The sequence below is a fragment of the Myxocyprinus asiaticus genome, chromosome 21 (assembly GCF_019703515.2).
Source record: "Myxocyprinus asiaticus isolate MX2 ecotype Aquarium Trade chromosome 21, UBuf_Myxa_2, whole genome shotgun sequence".
NCBI lineage: Eukaryota > Metazoa > Chordata > Actinopteri > Cypriniformes > Catostomidae > Myxocyprinus > Myxocyprinus asiaticus.
Window position 1 is genome coordinate 2,993,942 of NC_059364.1, and position 17,183 is coordinate 3,011,124.

The 17,183-nt window shown below is 37.5% G+C and overlaps 1 protein-coding gene across 4 annotated transcripts in view; it reads left to right on the top strand.

Moving 5' to 3' along the window:
• LOC127411917 (AT-rich interactive domain-containing protein 4B-like) overlaps window positions 1–17,183 on the top strand; it is a 125,620-nt gene that overhangs the window by 45,902 nt on the left and 62,535 nt on the right. For all 4 annotated transcript variants that reach the window (XR_007892360.1, XR_007892361.1, XR_007892362.1 and 1 more), the window contains exons 4-7: window positions 2,657–2,722; window positions 6,942–7,032; window positions 10,479–10,558; window positions 16,104–16,198. Coding sequence is in view for 1 of the 4 variants with exons in the window: in XM_051647821.1 (XP_051503781.1) it covers window positions 2,657–2,722; window positions 6,942–7,032; window positions 10,479–10,558; window positions 16,104–16,198 (332 nt within the window). In the remaining 3 variants the exon portion in view is untranslated. The remainder of the gene's footprint in view (window positions 1–2,656; window positions 2,723–6,941; window positions 7,033–10,478; window positions 10,559–16,103; window positions 16,199–17,183) is intronic.

Consider the following 17,183-nt stretch of genomic DNA (forward strand, 5'->3'; position numbering starts at 1 on the left):
GAGACAGCATTCTTGTAGTTCAAAAGAACATGGTCTGTTTAGCATGGTTATCATGCTACATGCTATGATAGCTTAGCATGCTAATGGATTAGCATGCTAACTGTTGGGTTTTCTGACTTCTAAGGCTATTTGATCACAATGCTATCCAAAGGGCAACATTAGCTTAGCATGCTAATCGGTTAGCCTGCTAATCAGTTAGCATTTTCCATATCAGCCCTATAGTCTCTCTGCTATATTGAATTTTATAAAAAAGTAATACATCTTTAGAAAAAGATGGTATGCATCAACGACATCATGTCCATAACCTACACTTGTGCTGACTATAAACTCTGGATGACTCTTTGTTATTGCTGAGCCATGGCAACCAAGTGGCTCAGTGTGTTAAACACTTGATTGTAGTTCTAATGGTTGTAGAGTCGATCCCTGCCTCTGCAAGTCATGCAGTAGAAATTTCTGTAGTTCTGGTGATTTTGTATTGTGCTTACTGGGTTGTTGGTGTTTTCCACAATCAAATTCTGATTTTGAACTCATGTATATGAATACGAAGTTGATCATGGTGACTTTTTTAGCTTGGCAGTAATTCATTCTCCACTTGATATGTCCCTTTGGTTACCATTAATGTTGTGGCTCTGTGGTGCAGTGGATAGTGCATTGACTTGTGGAACAGAAAGTCTTAGGTTTGAATCCATCCTGGGGTGATGTCTGTGTTTTTTGCTTGTTCTGTATATCATTTGGGCTCTTTGGGTTGTGCTTAGTGTTTTGCAGTGGTTGCCATGCTGGTGCTTGGCCCTGTAATATATTTGAATATTATAATTATGAATATTAAATGTTTTGTTGAAAAATTGTATTAACCCTGTAAAGCCTGACATATGAACGAATTGTCAGAATTTGTATTTTATTTTATTTTTTTACGTTAAACTGTTAAAAAAAAATGTTTTTTTAATTTTGCACGTTTTTTTATGTATCATATTTGATACATTAGGCTTTAAAGGTCATTATCTTCTTGAGGCCCAGCAACTCATTTTTTATGTAGGACATTTTTATTGAAGTTTTTCTTAGCCCATACATGCTACAGTGGTACATTTTGGGGTATTATCAGAGGACTCCCAGGGCTTTTCAGAGATACCAAATGATTGAGAGTTTGGCCTATTAATATGTATTGAAATATATCAGTTCAATTCAGCACATCAGTACAATATGAATAAAATATTCTTTTTTCAATAAACAATTTTTATCATATATATATTATGCACCAAACACTATATTGACATTTAAAAAAGGGAAATGATTTAGCCCCTGAAACTATCCTTTCACTAATTGGACAGTTATTGAAAAAAACGATTGATTTAATCACTAAGGCTGGGTACCGATTCAAATTTACAAGCTCTCGATTCATTTCGAGATCGATTCATATGGGTATATTTCAGCTATAATGTCCCTTTTGCTTATATTTGAAATAAATTCTTTCCCGGCTAATTCTGTGAATTATACAGGATACCTTCTAACTAGATACAATATGAAAATATTAATTTGACTATATTATACTATAATTTATTTGTTTTTCACCATTTTGTTCACATTTTAGCTTTTTTTAAATGAACAAATCAATGTATTTAATCAATAAGTATAATATTATATTGCATATATTATATTTTGCAAAATTTCTGTATTATTTACAGGTATTTACTTTGATTTGGTAAACACGTGCTTAAAACCGGTACTGTCTCTTTAAGGAAATCCGGCATTTCTATAAACAGTGTCTGTAAATGAGCGCATGTTAATGAGAGAGACTCGACTGGCTTTATATCATCTGTGCCATGCATGAATAGAATTAAATGTTTATTTTTTTGTTTTTGAGGAACAGAAAGGGTATTAAAAGAGACATTACTCAATGACAAATGGGTCGTGTGGATCTCGTCGTTGGACACACATTACACGGATTAACTTTTACTCTCAACACGCAGTGAAAGGATCTCGCTGCTGAATACTCCACCACTAAACTACACAATTAATTCACTTGTGAGTGAAATCTAAACATTTACTATATAATTTTGCGAGTGACTTCCTTTCATTGTAGTGGAGGGTTGCGCATAGAGTAAAAGATCGATCTTGAGATTTTAGAATCGATATCGAGGTCGTTCAAATGAACGATCCCCCATGTGACTCAACTCTCCCTAGCAACCGGGCCAATTTGGTTGCTCAGGAGCTGGCTGGCTGGAGTCACTCAACACGCCCTGGATTCGAAATCACGACTCCAGGTGTGATAGTCAGCGTCAATACTCGCTGAGCTACCCAGGCCCCAAGAGTGCCATTTCTTAAATTCTGAATGTTGCCCATATCTGTTGTGTGGCTACTACATTGTTGTGGGTATTTATGGAAATATGACATCTTGTTCTTACATTTTTGTCCCATTCACTTGCACAGCATGTTTTGTCCGCCCTACTTTCTGTGTAATTATCTCCTCTTCTGTGACACACAATGAATCTCTATTACAGCGTATGTCTTCTTCAGTCTGTTGTGTTTGATATCAACACTGGGACGTTCCGGCCTCTCTGGTGGTGATCTAGCTTCCTGAAATGACCAATCGATAGCTCTTGGCCTTTGGGAAAAGCCCTTTCATGTTTACTTTCTTGACTGACTGTGCTCCTCTTTGCAGGTCACCTTCAAACCCGATTCGTCCACTGCCGAGGTGCACGATGAACACATCAGAGGAGTTCTCAAGGTAAGAGGAAGCTCGCTCTGTTCAGCACAGTTAAAGGTCGAATGTCCTAATAAGGATCGATGCAGGAAGTACATTTTCTGTCCACACTGAAAACGAGACCCTCATGTCATTCTAAAAGTATATGACTTTCATCAAATAAATTATTTCACGTTGCTCTTTCACTCTACAAAAACATAAACGAATGGCTCCAAAAGATTTTTAATATAACACACAAGACATTTTCTTGAAACCTGACAGACCGTGGTCGTCTACTTGCTTTTGATTAATGCAAAAAAGCAAATTGAAAATTTTTAAAATACTTTATTTTGTGTTCCTCGGAAGAAGTCAGCAAGTCTTTACAGTAAGGTTCTGTTAACATTATTAATGTATTTGGTGTCATGAACTAACAATGAACAATACATTTTAACAGCATTTATTTATCTTCTACATACTACCAATTAATTGTTATTGTTAAAGGTTAAATTGAACTTGTATTAAATACTTACATTGAACAATAATTTTTCACAGTATTAATATTGTTTAATGTTAATTTCTACATGTACTAATACATGTTTTTGTTAACTATTGTTAATGTTTACAAATTTTAAGCATTATGAATTAGTTAACAAACAATGAATAATAATTTTTACAGCATTAATATTGTTTAATGTTAATTTCTACATATACTAATGATGTTTATTATTAAAATTAGTAAACAAACAATAGTTAAACATTATGAATTTATTAACATGAAAACTTACATTAAATACTTACATTTAAACAATATTTTTACACTAGTAATATTGTTTAATGTTAATTTCTACATATAGTAATACATTTTTATTATTAACATTAGTAAACATAAACACTAGTTAAGCATTATGAATTAATTAACATGAAAACTTACATTGAACAATAATTTTTACAGCATTAATATTGTTTAATGTTAATTTCTACATGTAATAATAATTTTTATTATTAAAATTAGTAAACATAAACAATAGTTAAACATTATGAATTAATAACCATGAAAACTTACATTAAATACTTACATTGAACAATAATTTTTACACTAGTAATATTGTTTAATGTTAATTTCTACATGTACTAATACATTTTTATTATTAACATTAGTAAACATAAACACTAGTTAAACATTATGAATTAATTAACATGAAAACTTACATTGAACAATAATTTTTACAGCATTTATTAATCTTGGTTAATGTTAATTTATAAATATACTGTTGTTAATTAATTTATAATGCTTAACTAATAATGTTTACAACTTTAAACAATAAAAACGTTTTAGTGTATGTAAACATGTACATTAATCAAGAATAATAAATGCTTTAAAAGTGTTGTTAGTTCATATTAACTTTTGTGCTAACAAATGTTAGCATACAGTATAAAACCTTATTGTAAATTATGACCAAAATGTCATGCAGGGTCGTTCTTTATTTTTTAAATAAACATAATTGTAATTTGTTTTAGTGAATTGAGGTGATTTGGATCAAAGAGGTTTGCAGTAGAAGCTACCTAGCGCGATGCGACAAAAATAGAAAATAATCGACTGACAAAATGTCTCGTCACAATTGGCTTGTCACGGCTGGTAAGAACAAAAGCTCTGATTAAGATGGAAGATTCAAGATTTATTGCTTGTCGCTGTATCGTGTCACACCTGATTTAGCCACAGTGTTGTTTGATGTTTCATGATTGTGCCGACTACGCCAGTCGTCTGTATAATCCTCTATTTATTCTGTATATTGCATTGAAATCTTTTTTTCTTTTTTTCTTTTTTTCTTTTTTATAATTTGTTTAAATTATCTCCTGGCACGCCAGCCGTTACATCTGTTGCTGTGATTATGAATATGACAGTAATTATTCTCTGCAGGCTGCCTCCACCAGCTCTTCAAATAATGAAAAAAAATCTTGGCAATGTCTGGCAGAAATGTTTGATTTAAGCACGTTGTAATTATTTTTCTGAAATTTGCTTCTGAATGTCTTTAAAAAGAAAGTCTTAACAGTTAACTCATCTGAAAAGACATTTCAAACACAGACTTACACAAAATACACAAAACTATTGATATTTTGTGTAATTCCCAGGTCATTTGTTTACACGTGAAGTACACTAACAAAAAAGTACCAATGGCTGAATCTCAAAAAACATGTCCTGGTCATTTTTCACCCTGAAACAAAAACGGGTTAAAAGAAAGAAAGAAAAAAAGCCTAAATTGTGTATAAAATTAAAGAATTAAATAATAATTGGATTTATAACCCCAGTGAGCAAGCTGAAGGCGACTGTGGCAAGGAACACAAATCTCCATAAGATGTTGGTTAATGGAGAAAAATAACCTTGGGAGAAACCAGGCTCACTATGGGACGCCAGTTCCCCTCTAGCTAACATCATTAATATAATGCCAATATTAGTTATTTATGATTTAAAATGAGTAAACTAAGTAAGTGTTAAGGGTCAGTGTTTAAACAAAGATTTAGTATGAACTGTAAGATTAATAACTAATGTCTTTGAAGTTCATCCTGGATTAACTGCAGAAGTTCACATAGATGCATTGTTCTTTGTTAGTTGGCTGATGAAGGCTTTTGTTGGCAATTAATTGATAGTCTATGTATTCCATTATAAGAGTGTAGTCCATCATTAAACCAGGGTGATGCAAGCAGAGATCAGTGAGGTGCAACGCAGTGCAACCAGCAGGTCATTTCTGTGAGGTCTATCCTAAGTCCAAGGTTTAGGCAGTGGCATATGAAGTATCCGATGTCTTACAGTTGGAGTTGGCATCAGCTCATCCTCTGAAGTCAAAAGACTGAAGTGATGTCTGGCTAGCACTGGCTGTAGTTTGTCGTCATCACTCAGCGACACGTAGCAGTGGAGTCCAACACCAAGCAGGAACAGAGCTGGATCTGGCCGGCTCTGGTAACCTCGGGATATGATAGATCATGATAAATGTTTCTGGTTCCGGCAGACCTAACTAAAGCAGCCTAATTGTGAGTTGATGGATAAATTAGGTGTATACCTGGCTAAATAGATGAGTCTTTAGTCTAGACTTAAATTGAGTGAGTGTGTCTGTGTCCCGAACACTGTTAAGGAGACTATTTCATAGTTTAGGAGCCAAGTTTGAAAAGGATCTACCTCCTTTTGTGGATTTTGATATTCTAGGAACTATTAACAGACCAGAATTTTGCGATCGTAATGAACGTGATGGAATATAGCGTGTCAGAAGGTCACTTAAGTACTGCGGAGCTTGACCATTCAAATCTTTGTGTGTAGATAACAGAATTTTAAAATTAATAAAAAATTTAACAGGTAGCCAATGTAACGATGATAAAATGGGGCTAATATGATCATATCTCTTGGTTCTAGTCAGCACTCTGGCTGCTGCATTTTGAACCAATTGAAGATTATTTATTGAACTTGCTGGACATCCTCCCAGTAATGCATGACAATAATCTAGTCTTGAGGTCATGAACACATGAATTAGGTTTTCGGCATCAGCATTAGAGAGCATGTGTCGTCATTTAGCAATATTTCTGAGGTGGAAGAATGCTGTTCTACAAACGCTGGATATTTGATATTCAAATGACAGATTGGTATCAGATATAACACCAAAGTTCTTCACTGTTGAAGACGATGTAACAGTTCATCCATCGAGAGTCAAATTATATTTTAGCGGCTTATTTTTAGAGGTTTTTGGTCCAATAATTACTACCTCTGTTTTGTCGGAATTGAGTAGAAGGAAATTTCTGCCCATCCAATCTTTGATTTCATTGATACACTCTGTTAATTTGGAAAATTGAAAATTTTCGTTGAGTTTAGAAGAAATATAAAGTCTAATCAGTTGATTAAATATTGTAATCAACTGACAGCATTAATGTATATAGTATTTACTGTACATATACTGTATATAAACTGGGTAAATGTTCTTAATTGTCATGAAAATAAATAACCTCCCAATGCAAAAAATATTCATGGTCCTAAAAATAGACTTCATTTTCTCTAAGCCATCTTTTTGAGATTCACCCTTAATACCTTGGAGTACTATGTAAATACCATGGTATTTGTATACGGTAATCATTCAGTTATCAGACAAGTTATCGCAAGCTTCGGTGTTTAAATACCGAATGGAGCCGCAAATTTCAGCAAGTCAAGACTGCAGTGGCACAAACCCAACAAAAGCCGTGTAGATATGTCTGAATGAGTTTTGCTATTTTTTCCGGCTTATAGGTGGGCGCTGTGGTTGAAGCAAAGAACCAGGATGGAATCTACCAGGAGGCGACCATCAACAAACTTACAGACGCTAGTTTGTACACCGTCGGTAAGTCCATAAACTTTTTAATTAAGTCAAAGCACTTCTCTGCGCCACACATTCTCTCAGGCAGTCATTCATGTACAGTCAGGTCCAAAAGTCTGTGACCACATTTTTATTCAAAACCAGTTCCTGTTAAAACAAATTGGTTTGTTTTGAAGTTTTATTTAATATTACGGCTGCCGATTTGATAATTTAGTGTGATAAATAATTATAACCGTTCACGGTTAAAGCACAACAGGTGGGCAAAACACAACAGAATACAGGAATCTTGAGATGTGATTTTTTTTTTTTTTCACTATGAAGTTTCCACTATTTTATCTTGACAAAGCATCCTAAAAATGCGCCGTTTATGATGCTGAATCATCATTGAAACGCTCCAAACGCACATGCATATTGAGCAACAATTAAAAGTAGCGCAGAAGGGAATGCAAGAACACGTATTGAGTATATATTGAGTTCTTAAGCCACTTTTTGTACCGTCTAATCAATACTTTATTCATATGCCACAATAATGCAATTTATTTCAAACTGAATTTCAATCTGTATTATATATTTATTATATATAATATAATTATATTTATACATATACGTACGTATTATATTTATAATTAGTTGAATTATTATGCATTATTTATATGAATTATCTTTATTTGGGGGCCTCTTAGCAAATGATGATGTATGCGATTTAATTGCATTAATTCAGTCATTTGACATCCCTGTTTAATATACAGTATATACGGTAGTTAGGATCAATTATAGAAGTGCATTTATGCTTCTAAAAATTATGTGTAAACATGTCTTTCAAAAGAATTGTATTAGATTTATCTCTGATTTGTTATATGTGCTGTGTCGAAATCTAAAATGATCTCATCATTTGGCAACAGGCTGCTGAGGGAAGTAAATACAATAAGAATTGCAGTTCTTATTTCCAAATAATCCTTACTCAAAAGTACTACGAGGATAGCCGAGAATCATTAAAAGGAAACTGAACTGAAATTGTTGAAATTTCTTACGATTCCTATCCATCAGAAAGTAGAAAAAATAAACAAATAAATGTAAACTTGGAAGTATATATATTATATATTAGGGCTGCCGATTTAACTTGTTAATTAAGTATATAAAAAATAACGCGTTAAAAACTTTATGCAATTAATCTCGTCCCCGGATCGTAATAAGGAAGATTCCTGAGCAATTCAAGCTTGTAGTACCACCTGTTTTCACCAGGGGGCAGTAAGCGAAACTCCAGCTGTATAGACAAAGCGCAGATTATACAGAGAACAAACCACACTTACTGACAGCAGACGTCACAAGATGAGGACGCGTTCTTGTGTTCAAAACAGTTTGATGGAGCGCAAATCCGAACTTAGGTAAACAAGACGTGTTCTTCTAAGTATTAAACTACATTTAACTTGACACAGCGACCTAAAAATGTTTATGGCGCGACACAACCAAAGTGAGATGCTTCAGAAGTGTCCATCTGATGCAGGTATATAAATCTCGGACTGACTGACAAATTCAGTTGCAAAATGGATTGCTGTGAACTGTGGACCAATGAAAGGCTTATGTTCAGTAATATGCAAATAAACAATATGTTGGATTCTAAAGCCACTTTTTGTATTGTCTTATCAATGCTTTACTCATATGCCACAGTATTGTAATGCATTTTAATTATTTGAATATTATTATTTTTTTATATTAACGTATATTAGGGATGGGACGATATATCGAATTTCAGTATATCGGCAACCAAAAAAATTAACCATATCGTGGCATTTCGAAATTTGCTACATTGTTTTCTGTCCATGTGATCATAAATTAAATGACCCGTAAACATCATAATCTCTCTATCGCTTGACTTTATACCTACTGCTCTTTTTTCTACACTGTTTACAGGGTTCACACAAGGTCCTTTAAGTGCTTCAATTTAACTTTTAGAAATGTAGGCACTGGAACACCTGGAAAATCACCTTAGTGCTTAAGATTAAAGCGGATCATTTCCTCCGTGTAATGTGTGTCCATCAAAGATGAGGCGACTCCACTTTCATTGAATAATGTGTCTTAATATAATCTGTTCTTTACAGTCAGATAAAAAAGTAAAAATAAATATTAATTTGAATCTCTACACTGCATGGATGCGCTATATAAACCGAGAGATTCTCATTGATTCGATGAACTGGAACACTGTTAGCCCGTTAAACTCTTAAAGTGACAGTAACCTTTTTAGTGTTTCTTATACAAATGAATGTCAGTGTTATTACTTGTAAATTGTACACATTATTTCAAACAGTGATAGCTCATATTATTATTATATATACAATGTCATGATATAAAATGCATTAATATAATGTATACATTTTTTTATTTTTAAAAAGTTACATTTTGATTACAATAACAATACAAACAAATTATTAAAACATAAATATAGACTTTCACATACTTTTTTCAGACCTGATCAGCCTGCATGTAGCCCACTATTTTTGAAAGCTTATTTGTTTGTGATCTTTTCTTATAGAGAAACGTATATGAACAACTGTTATTATTGAAACTTTGAACATTTATATTGAGTATTAAAGAACTTTATTTTGATGAGAATTTATGAGCATTTTGCTCAAACATTTTGCATCAAAGAATTTTTGTTTTTTGTGTGTAATATTTTGTCATTTAAGTGTTATTATATTGAATTGTGAACCTCATATCGTATATCAAACCGAACTGTGAAATAACCATATCGTCCCACCCCTAATATATATATATATATACTGTATTTAATTTTTATTTATTTAAATATAGCTATTATTTCATCATTATGTATTGAATTATTGTTATTTGAGGGGCTTTCTCAGCAAATATTTATATATGCGATTTTATTGTGATTAATTCGATTAATTAATCGGCACACCATGTAATGAATTCGATTAAAAATGTTAATCGATTGACAGCCCTAATATATGTGTGTGTGTGTGTGTGTGTGTGTGTGTATAAGCAGTGTATATATATATATATAATTTTTTTAATTACAAAAACATGACTTCAAAATGAAGAAATATTAAAAAAATTCAGATGTTTCTTAAATTATATTAGTAGTTGTTAATATAATATAAAAAAATGTTGAATTAAATAAGATAAATGTAAAATCCAAGCATTAACACATATGCTCTCCTTTTGGGACGGAGATGAAAGTGCCTCCTCAATCTTCTTCTGGTTTGCTTTTGTTTATAGCAGCGTGTTCGAGAGTGAGACAGTCGGGTGGAGATGTTGGGTCGTTTTCCCCTCTATTGTTTCAAACATTCATGCTGTTTCCGCAGTGTAGTGAATGTTTGTCATCAACTATAAAAGCAGTGGGTGGCTTGAGTGCACGCTGTCCTTTTAAAAGAGAAGTGATCTCATGTAATCTTGTTGTAGAGTGTGTGTGATGTCTGATATCTCACTCTCTCTTTCTCTCCTGTGCTCAGTGTTTGATGACGGTGATGAGAAGACCCTCAGGCGTTCATCTCTCTGTCTGAAAGGAGCGCGACACTTCGCTGAGAGTGAGGCAAGTCATCTGTGTCCTTATGCATTTTCATTCGTTTACATTGCCTGCAAACTCTTTTACATCAAGACACTTGCTGCCTTTCTTTCAGATCGACAGTACATAGATCATTCCTGTCACGCTGTAACTTTGTAACAATGTAACATTGAAAATGAATATATGGGTGTTTCTTTAACTTCACTTTAAATGTGGACTTCTAGAAAGTAAAGTCTCGTCAAAACATTTCTCACACTCTCGCAAATGTTTTGATTTGTCTTTTAACAATGTCCAACAGTGTATGTATACGTGCATCACAAGAGATTTATGTCCTTTTTGTCATTTCCAGCACAATTCTGTATTGTGTTTAATAGAATTCCATGCTGGAAATGATGCTGATGGAAATTATATTTTTAATGTTTTTGTCTTGCCAAGGCTAATTTCATAGCTAACCTTTAATGTATCCAAAATATATGTCTAAATAAATACTTTTTTCATAATTTAACACCAAATACTTTGCAAAATTACAGTTTGATTGGAAATCAAGGCCAATAAAAAGTGATTTTCCCCTTGATTTTACTTTGTTTTGTCTCATAATTCATCTCCTTCACCGACACTTTTGTGCACTTGGTTAACAAGTACACTTAGGGTGTGTTCACACTTGGCAGGTGTGGTTCGATTAAAACGAACTCTGGTGCGATTGCTCTGTTAGTGCGGTTCATTTGAACAAGTGTGAACGCTGCCATCTGAACCTTGTTGCGCACCAAACAAGCGGACCGAGACCTCCTGAATAGTGGATCTCGTCCGCTTCCAAATGAACTCTGGTGCGGTTCGACTGATATATGAACGCAAATGCCCTCCACAAAACTATCAGAGCAGCCAAACGCCAGTACAGGGACAAGATTGAAGGACAGTTTAACACCACCAACTCTAGAAGCATGTGGCAGGGAATTAATATCATCACGGACTTTAAAGGGAATAAAAACTCCGCCGTGAACACTGCTGCCTCTCTCCCGGATAAGCTAAATACTTTTTATGCTCGTTTCGAGGGAAATAACACCGCCCTCGCGGAGAGAGCTCTCGCGACCGAAGCTACAGAGGTTAGTTCACTCTCCGTCTCTGTAGCGGATGTAACCCGATCCTTCCGACGGGTGAATATCCGCAAAGCCGCGGGTCCAGACGGCATTCCGGGCCGCGTCATCAGAGCCTGCGCGAACCAACTGGCTGGTGTTTTTACAGACATTTTCAACCTTTCCCTCTCTTTGTCTGTGGTCCCCACATGCTTTAAAACGTCCACCATTGTGCCTGTACCAAAGCAATCCAAAACCACTGGCTGAAATGACTGCCGTCCTGTTGCTCTGACCCCCATCATCAGCAAATGCTTTGAGAGACTAATCAGAGATTACATCTGCTCTGTGCTGCCTCCATCACTGGACCAATTACAGTTTGCTTACCGCAACAACCGCTCCACTGATGATGCCATTGCATCTACAATACACACTGCTCTCTCCCACCTGGAAAAAAAGAACACTTATGTGAGAATGTTGTTTGTAGACTACAGCTCAGCATTCAACACCATAGTGCCCTCCAAGCTAGATGAGAAACTCTGGGCTTTGGGCTTAAACAGCTCGCTGTGCAGCTGGATCCTGGACTTCCTGTCAAGCAGACGCCAGGTGGTTAGAATAGGCAGCAACATCTCCTCATCACTGACCCTCAACACTGGAGCCCCACAGGGCTGTGTTCTCAGCCCACTCTTGTATTCCTTTTACACACATGACTGTGTGGCAACACACAGCTCCAATGCCATCATTAAGTTTGCTGATGACATGACGGTGGTAGGTCTGATCACTGACAATGATGAAACAGCCTACAGAGAGGAGGTGCACACTCTGACACACTGGTGTCAGGAGCACAACCTCTCCCTCAATGTCAGTAAGACAAAGGAGCTTGTGGTGGACTTAAGAAGAAAAGACAGAGAACACAGTCCAATCACCATCAATGGAGCACCAGTGGAGAGAGTCAGCAAGTTCCTGGGTGTCCACATCACTGAGGAACTCACATGGTCCGTCCACACTGAGGCCGTTGTGAAGAAGGCTCATCAGCGCCTCTTCTTCCTGAGACGGCTGAGGAAGTTTGGAATGAACCGTCACATCCTCACACGGTTCTACACCAGCACTGTTGAGAGCATCCTGACTGGCTGCATCTCCGCCTGGTATGGCAATAGCACCGCCCACAACCGCAAAGCCCTGCAAAGGGTGGTGCGAACTGCCAGACACATCATCGGAGGTGAGCTTCCCTCCCTCCAGGACATATATACCAGGCGGTGTGTGTAAAAAGCTCAGAGGATCATCAGAGACTCCAGCCACCCGAGCCATGGGCTTTTCTCACTGCTACCATCAGGCAGGCGGTATCGCAGCATCAGGACCCGCACCAGCCGACTCCATGACAGCTTCTTCCCCCAAGCAATCAGACTTCTGAACTCTTGATCTCCCACGATCAATATACACTATATTGCCAAAAGTATTCGCTCACCCATCCAAATAATTGAATTCAGGTGTTCCAATCACTTCCATGGCCACAGGTGTATAAAATGAAGCACCTAGGCATGCAGACTGCTTCTACAAACATTTGTGAAAGAATGGGCCGCTCTCAGGAGCTCAGTGAATTCCAGCGTGGTACTGTGATAGGATGCCACCTGTGCAACAAGTCCAGTCATGAAATTTCCTCGCTACTAAATATTCCACAGTCAACTGTCAGTGGTATTATAACAAAGTGGAAGCGATTGGGAATGACAGCAACTCAGCCACGAAGTGGTAGGCCACGTAAAATGACAGAGCGGGGTCAGCGGATGCTGAGGCGCATAGTGCGCAGAGGTCGCCAACTTTCTGCAGAGTCAATCGCTACAGACCTCCAAAGTTCATGTGGCCTTCAGATTAGCTCAAGAACAGTGCGTAGAGAGCTTCATGGAATGGGTTTCCATGGCCGAGCAGCTGCATCCAAGCCATACATCACCAAGTGCAATGCAAAGCGTCGGATGCAATGGTGTAAAGCACGCCGCCACTGGACTCTAGAGCAGTGGAGATGCGTTCTCTGGAGTGACGAATCGCGCTTCTCCATCTGGCAATCTGATGGACGAGTCTGGGTTTGGCGGTTGCCAGGAGAATGGTACTTGTCTGACTGCATTGTGCCAACTGTGAAGTTTGGTGGAGGGGGATTATGGTGTGGGGTTGTTTTTCAGGAGCTGGGCTTGGCCCCTTAGTTCCAGTGAAAGGAACTCTGAATGCTTCAGCATACCAAGAGATTTTGGACAATTCCATGCTCCCAACTTTGTGGAAACAGTTTGGGGATGGCCCCTTCCTGTTCCAACATGACTGCGCACCAGTGCACAAAGCAAGGTCCATAAAGACATGGATGAGCGAGTTTGGTGTGGAAGAACTTGACTGGCCTGCACAGAGTCCTGACCTCAACCCGATAGAGCACCTTTGGGATGAATTAGAGCGAAGACTGCAAGCCAGGCCTTCTCGTTCAACATCAGTGTCTGACCTCACAAATGCGCTTCTGGAAGAATGGTCAAAAATTCCCATAAACACACTCCTAAACCTTGTGGAAAGCCTTCCCTGAAGAGCTGAAGCTGTTATAGCTGCAAAGGGTGGGCCGACGTCATATTAAACCCTATGGATTAAGAATGGGATGTCACAGTGGGAAGTTCATATGCGTCTAAAGGCAGATGAGCGAATACTTTTGGCAATATAGTGTACATCAGCACCGCACTTTATTAATCTTATTATCTCACACCGGACTGTCATAAATTATATTCTCTCTTAACAACACACTGGCAACTGACTATCAACCAACAGCCTGAATGTCAATACAGTACAATACAACCTACTGTATATTTTATATATACTATATATACTTTTTTTATTGTATACTGTGTATTCTATATTGTGTGTATTGTATACTGTATATTGTATGTTATTATTTGTATATTGTGTTGTGTGTAATTATGTGTATATTAGATATATAAATTGTGTTGTGTAAATCTGATGTTCATTGTAAATTGGTATATGTCTCATCACTGCTATGTTGCTCGGAACTGCACCCAAGATTTTCACCCACTGTTGCACTTGTGTGTATGGTTGTGTGAAAATAAAAGTGAGTTGATTTTGATTTGATTTGAACATGGACCAAAGACGTCTAAACGGGCCAGTAACAGGATGTGATGTCACAATGCTACTCTAAGGGTGTGTTCACACTGTAGTTCTTGGTCTTGGTCCTCTTTGTCCGGACCAAAAAAGAAAATGATACATTTAGTCCTGGTTCGCTTAGCGTTCACACTGGCATTTTTAACACCGAATCTAAAGATATGAAACCAAAGGCCTCAGGAAACAGTCGCAACCTGATTGGACAGATTTTATGACATATATTTTTTGATGGAACTTTTCGAACATCCAAAACAATGCTGGCTGCTGGGCGAAATGCGCTCGTTAGATTTATATGTATATATGGTGGTATTTTTACCAGCTGAGAACAAACGAAGAGCTAATAAAAAGTGTAAATGAGTCAAAACAGCACCAGGAATTCCTCCGTTGCGCACACAAATGAAGATATGCTGCAAGGACGGCTGACGGCGGTTCCAACGCCTGTACCGAACTGTAATGGGCAACATAGCTCCTATCATGAGAAGAACCAGGTATGCTTGAGGTCAGTTTTAGGCAAATGACTTCCTGTTTTTGGTCCGTTTAGACGTCTTTGGTCCATGTTGCGTTCATATATCAATCGAACTGCACCAGAGTTCGTTGTCTCGGTCTGCTTGTTTGATGCGCACCAAGGTTCGGATGGCAGCGTTCACACTTGTTTAAATGAACCGCACTAACAGAATAATCGCACCAGAGTTCGTTTTAATCGAACCAAACCTGCCAAGTGTAAACACACCCTAAAAATCACGTGATTTGATAACATAGTAAGAGCGGTAAGAGTGGTGTACGCAAAACAAAATGAGCAGAGGGCAAACATGGAGCAATGAGGAGGTAAAGTTCCTTATTAACATTTGCTCCGACGAGCATATTTCCAGTATACTGGGAAAAACGCACAAAAATGCTCAAGTGTTCAAAATGTTCAGTGATAGGTTAAGGGAAAGTGGGCCAACGAGCACATTTCGCCCAGCAGCCAGCATTGTTTTGGATGTTCGGCAAGTTCCGTTGCAAAATATACGTCATAAAATCTGTCCAATCAGGTTATGACTTTATCCTTGTGCCTTTGGTTTCGTATCTTTAGGTTCGGTGTTAAAAATGCCAGTGTGAACGCTAAGCGAACCAGGACTAAATGTATCATTTTCTTTTTTGGTCCGGACCAAGAGAACCAAGAGGACCGAATTACAAGTGTGAACACACCCTAACACTTAAAAAACTAGTTGTGTGTGGTGTAGGAATTACCCAAAACTGTGCTGCGTCTCATATTTAACAGACACTCTCAATAGATGTCACATTCCCAGCTGATTTTAAGATTATCTGTGTTTGTAAATAATTGTTTAAGTACGTTCAGTGAATCTTATCTCTGCTTTCTCTTCCAGACTCTCGACCGGCTTCCTCTTACAAACCCTGAACACTTCGGCACACCTGTCATCGGCAAAAAAGGAAGCCGTGGAGGCAGACGGTCCAATCCTATGTGAGTGTGTTTTGTATTGTGTTTTTGCGCATCATGCAGCTCCGCTAGCACACAGATAAACACTCCTCACTCCTGAAGGATGCTGCATATGAGGTTCTCGGTTTTGTCTCTCCAGGGATGTGGAGGCTCCATCTGGGAAAACCAATCACACTGTGTTTTCTGTAGTAAATTACATCCCTTCTTTTAGCAGTCGCACAAATTGAACAAGCTCTGCCCTGGAATTCTCAACTGGAGCTGTTGTTTGTGTCGGCGAGAGGCGTGACCTCACTGTTATCTGTCAGTCATGACTGCCCGTGTAGGAACTTTAGCAAGCCAAAGTCATTTTGAAGGATCGTAATAGATTATAAAGTTAAGGTTTGCACAGACTAGTCAACTAGTCGAGGTGTTGGGTCTGTATTGACTAGTCATGGATCACATGATTAGAGTTGCACTTGTTTTACACAGCTTAACACCCGGCCCCATTTTTGAGCAAGTGACCTACCCAAAGTAAAAAGCTCTAGCTCTTTAACTCATAGGCCAGCAGTCAACAATTAGCGCACCGCCTTTAGTCGGATCCACCTGCCTTCAGTCTTTTTGTTTTGTAAAATGATTAGGGCTGGGAAATTTCTGCGATTAATAGTTTAACTCGTTAAAAGCAATTAATGCAGTATCCACTTTTTTTCACTTCCTGAAACTTCACTAATGTTTTACTTACTTCATGTGGCTAAAATTGCCGTATATACATTTCCAGGAGGTTGATATACATTGAATCTGCCCAAGACTTGGACTTGAGCATTGGGTGCATTCTGACTTGGAGGTGAGGACTCATTAAAACAGTTAACTTTTCCATTCTGCCTTTTTATGGCATGAGACCGCATGTATATCATGCCATGTACCGGATGCACATGCAGATTTCCTTTGCTTTCACTCAAAACTGGACTTGCACTCATCCACGCGCATGAATGAGCCATAGGCGACCATGACTCTGTCGCCAGTTCACCGGTTG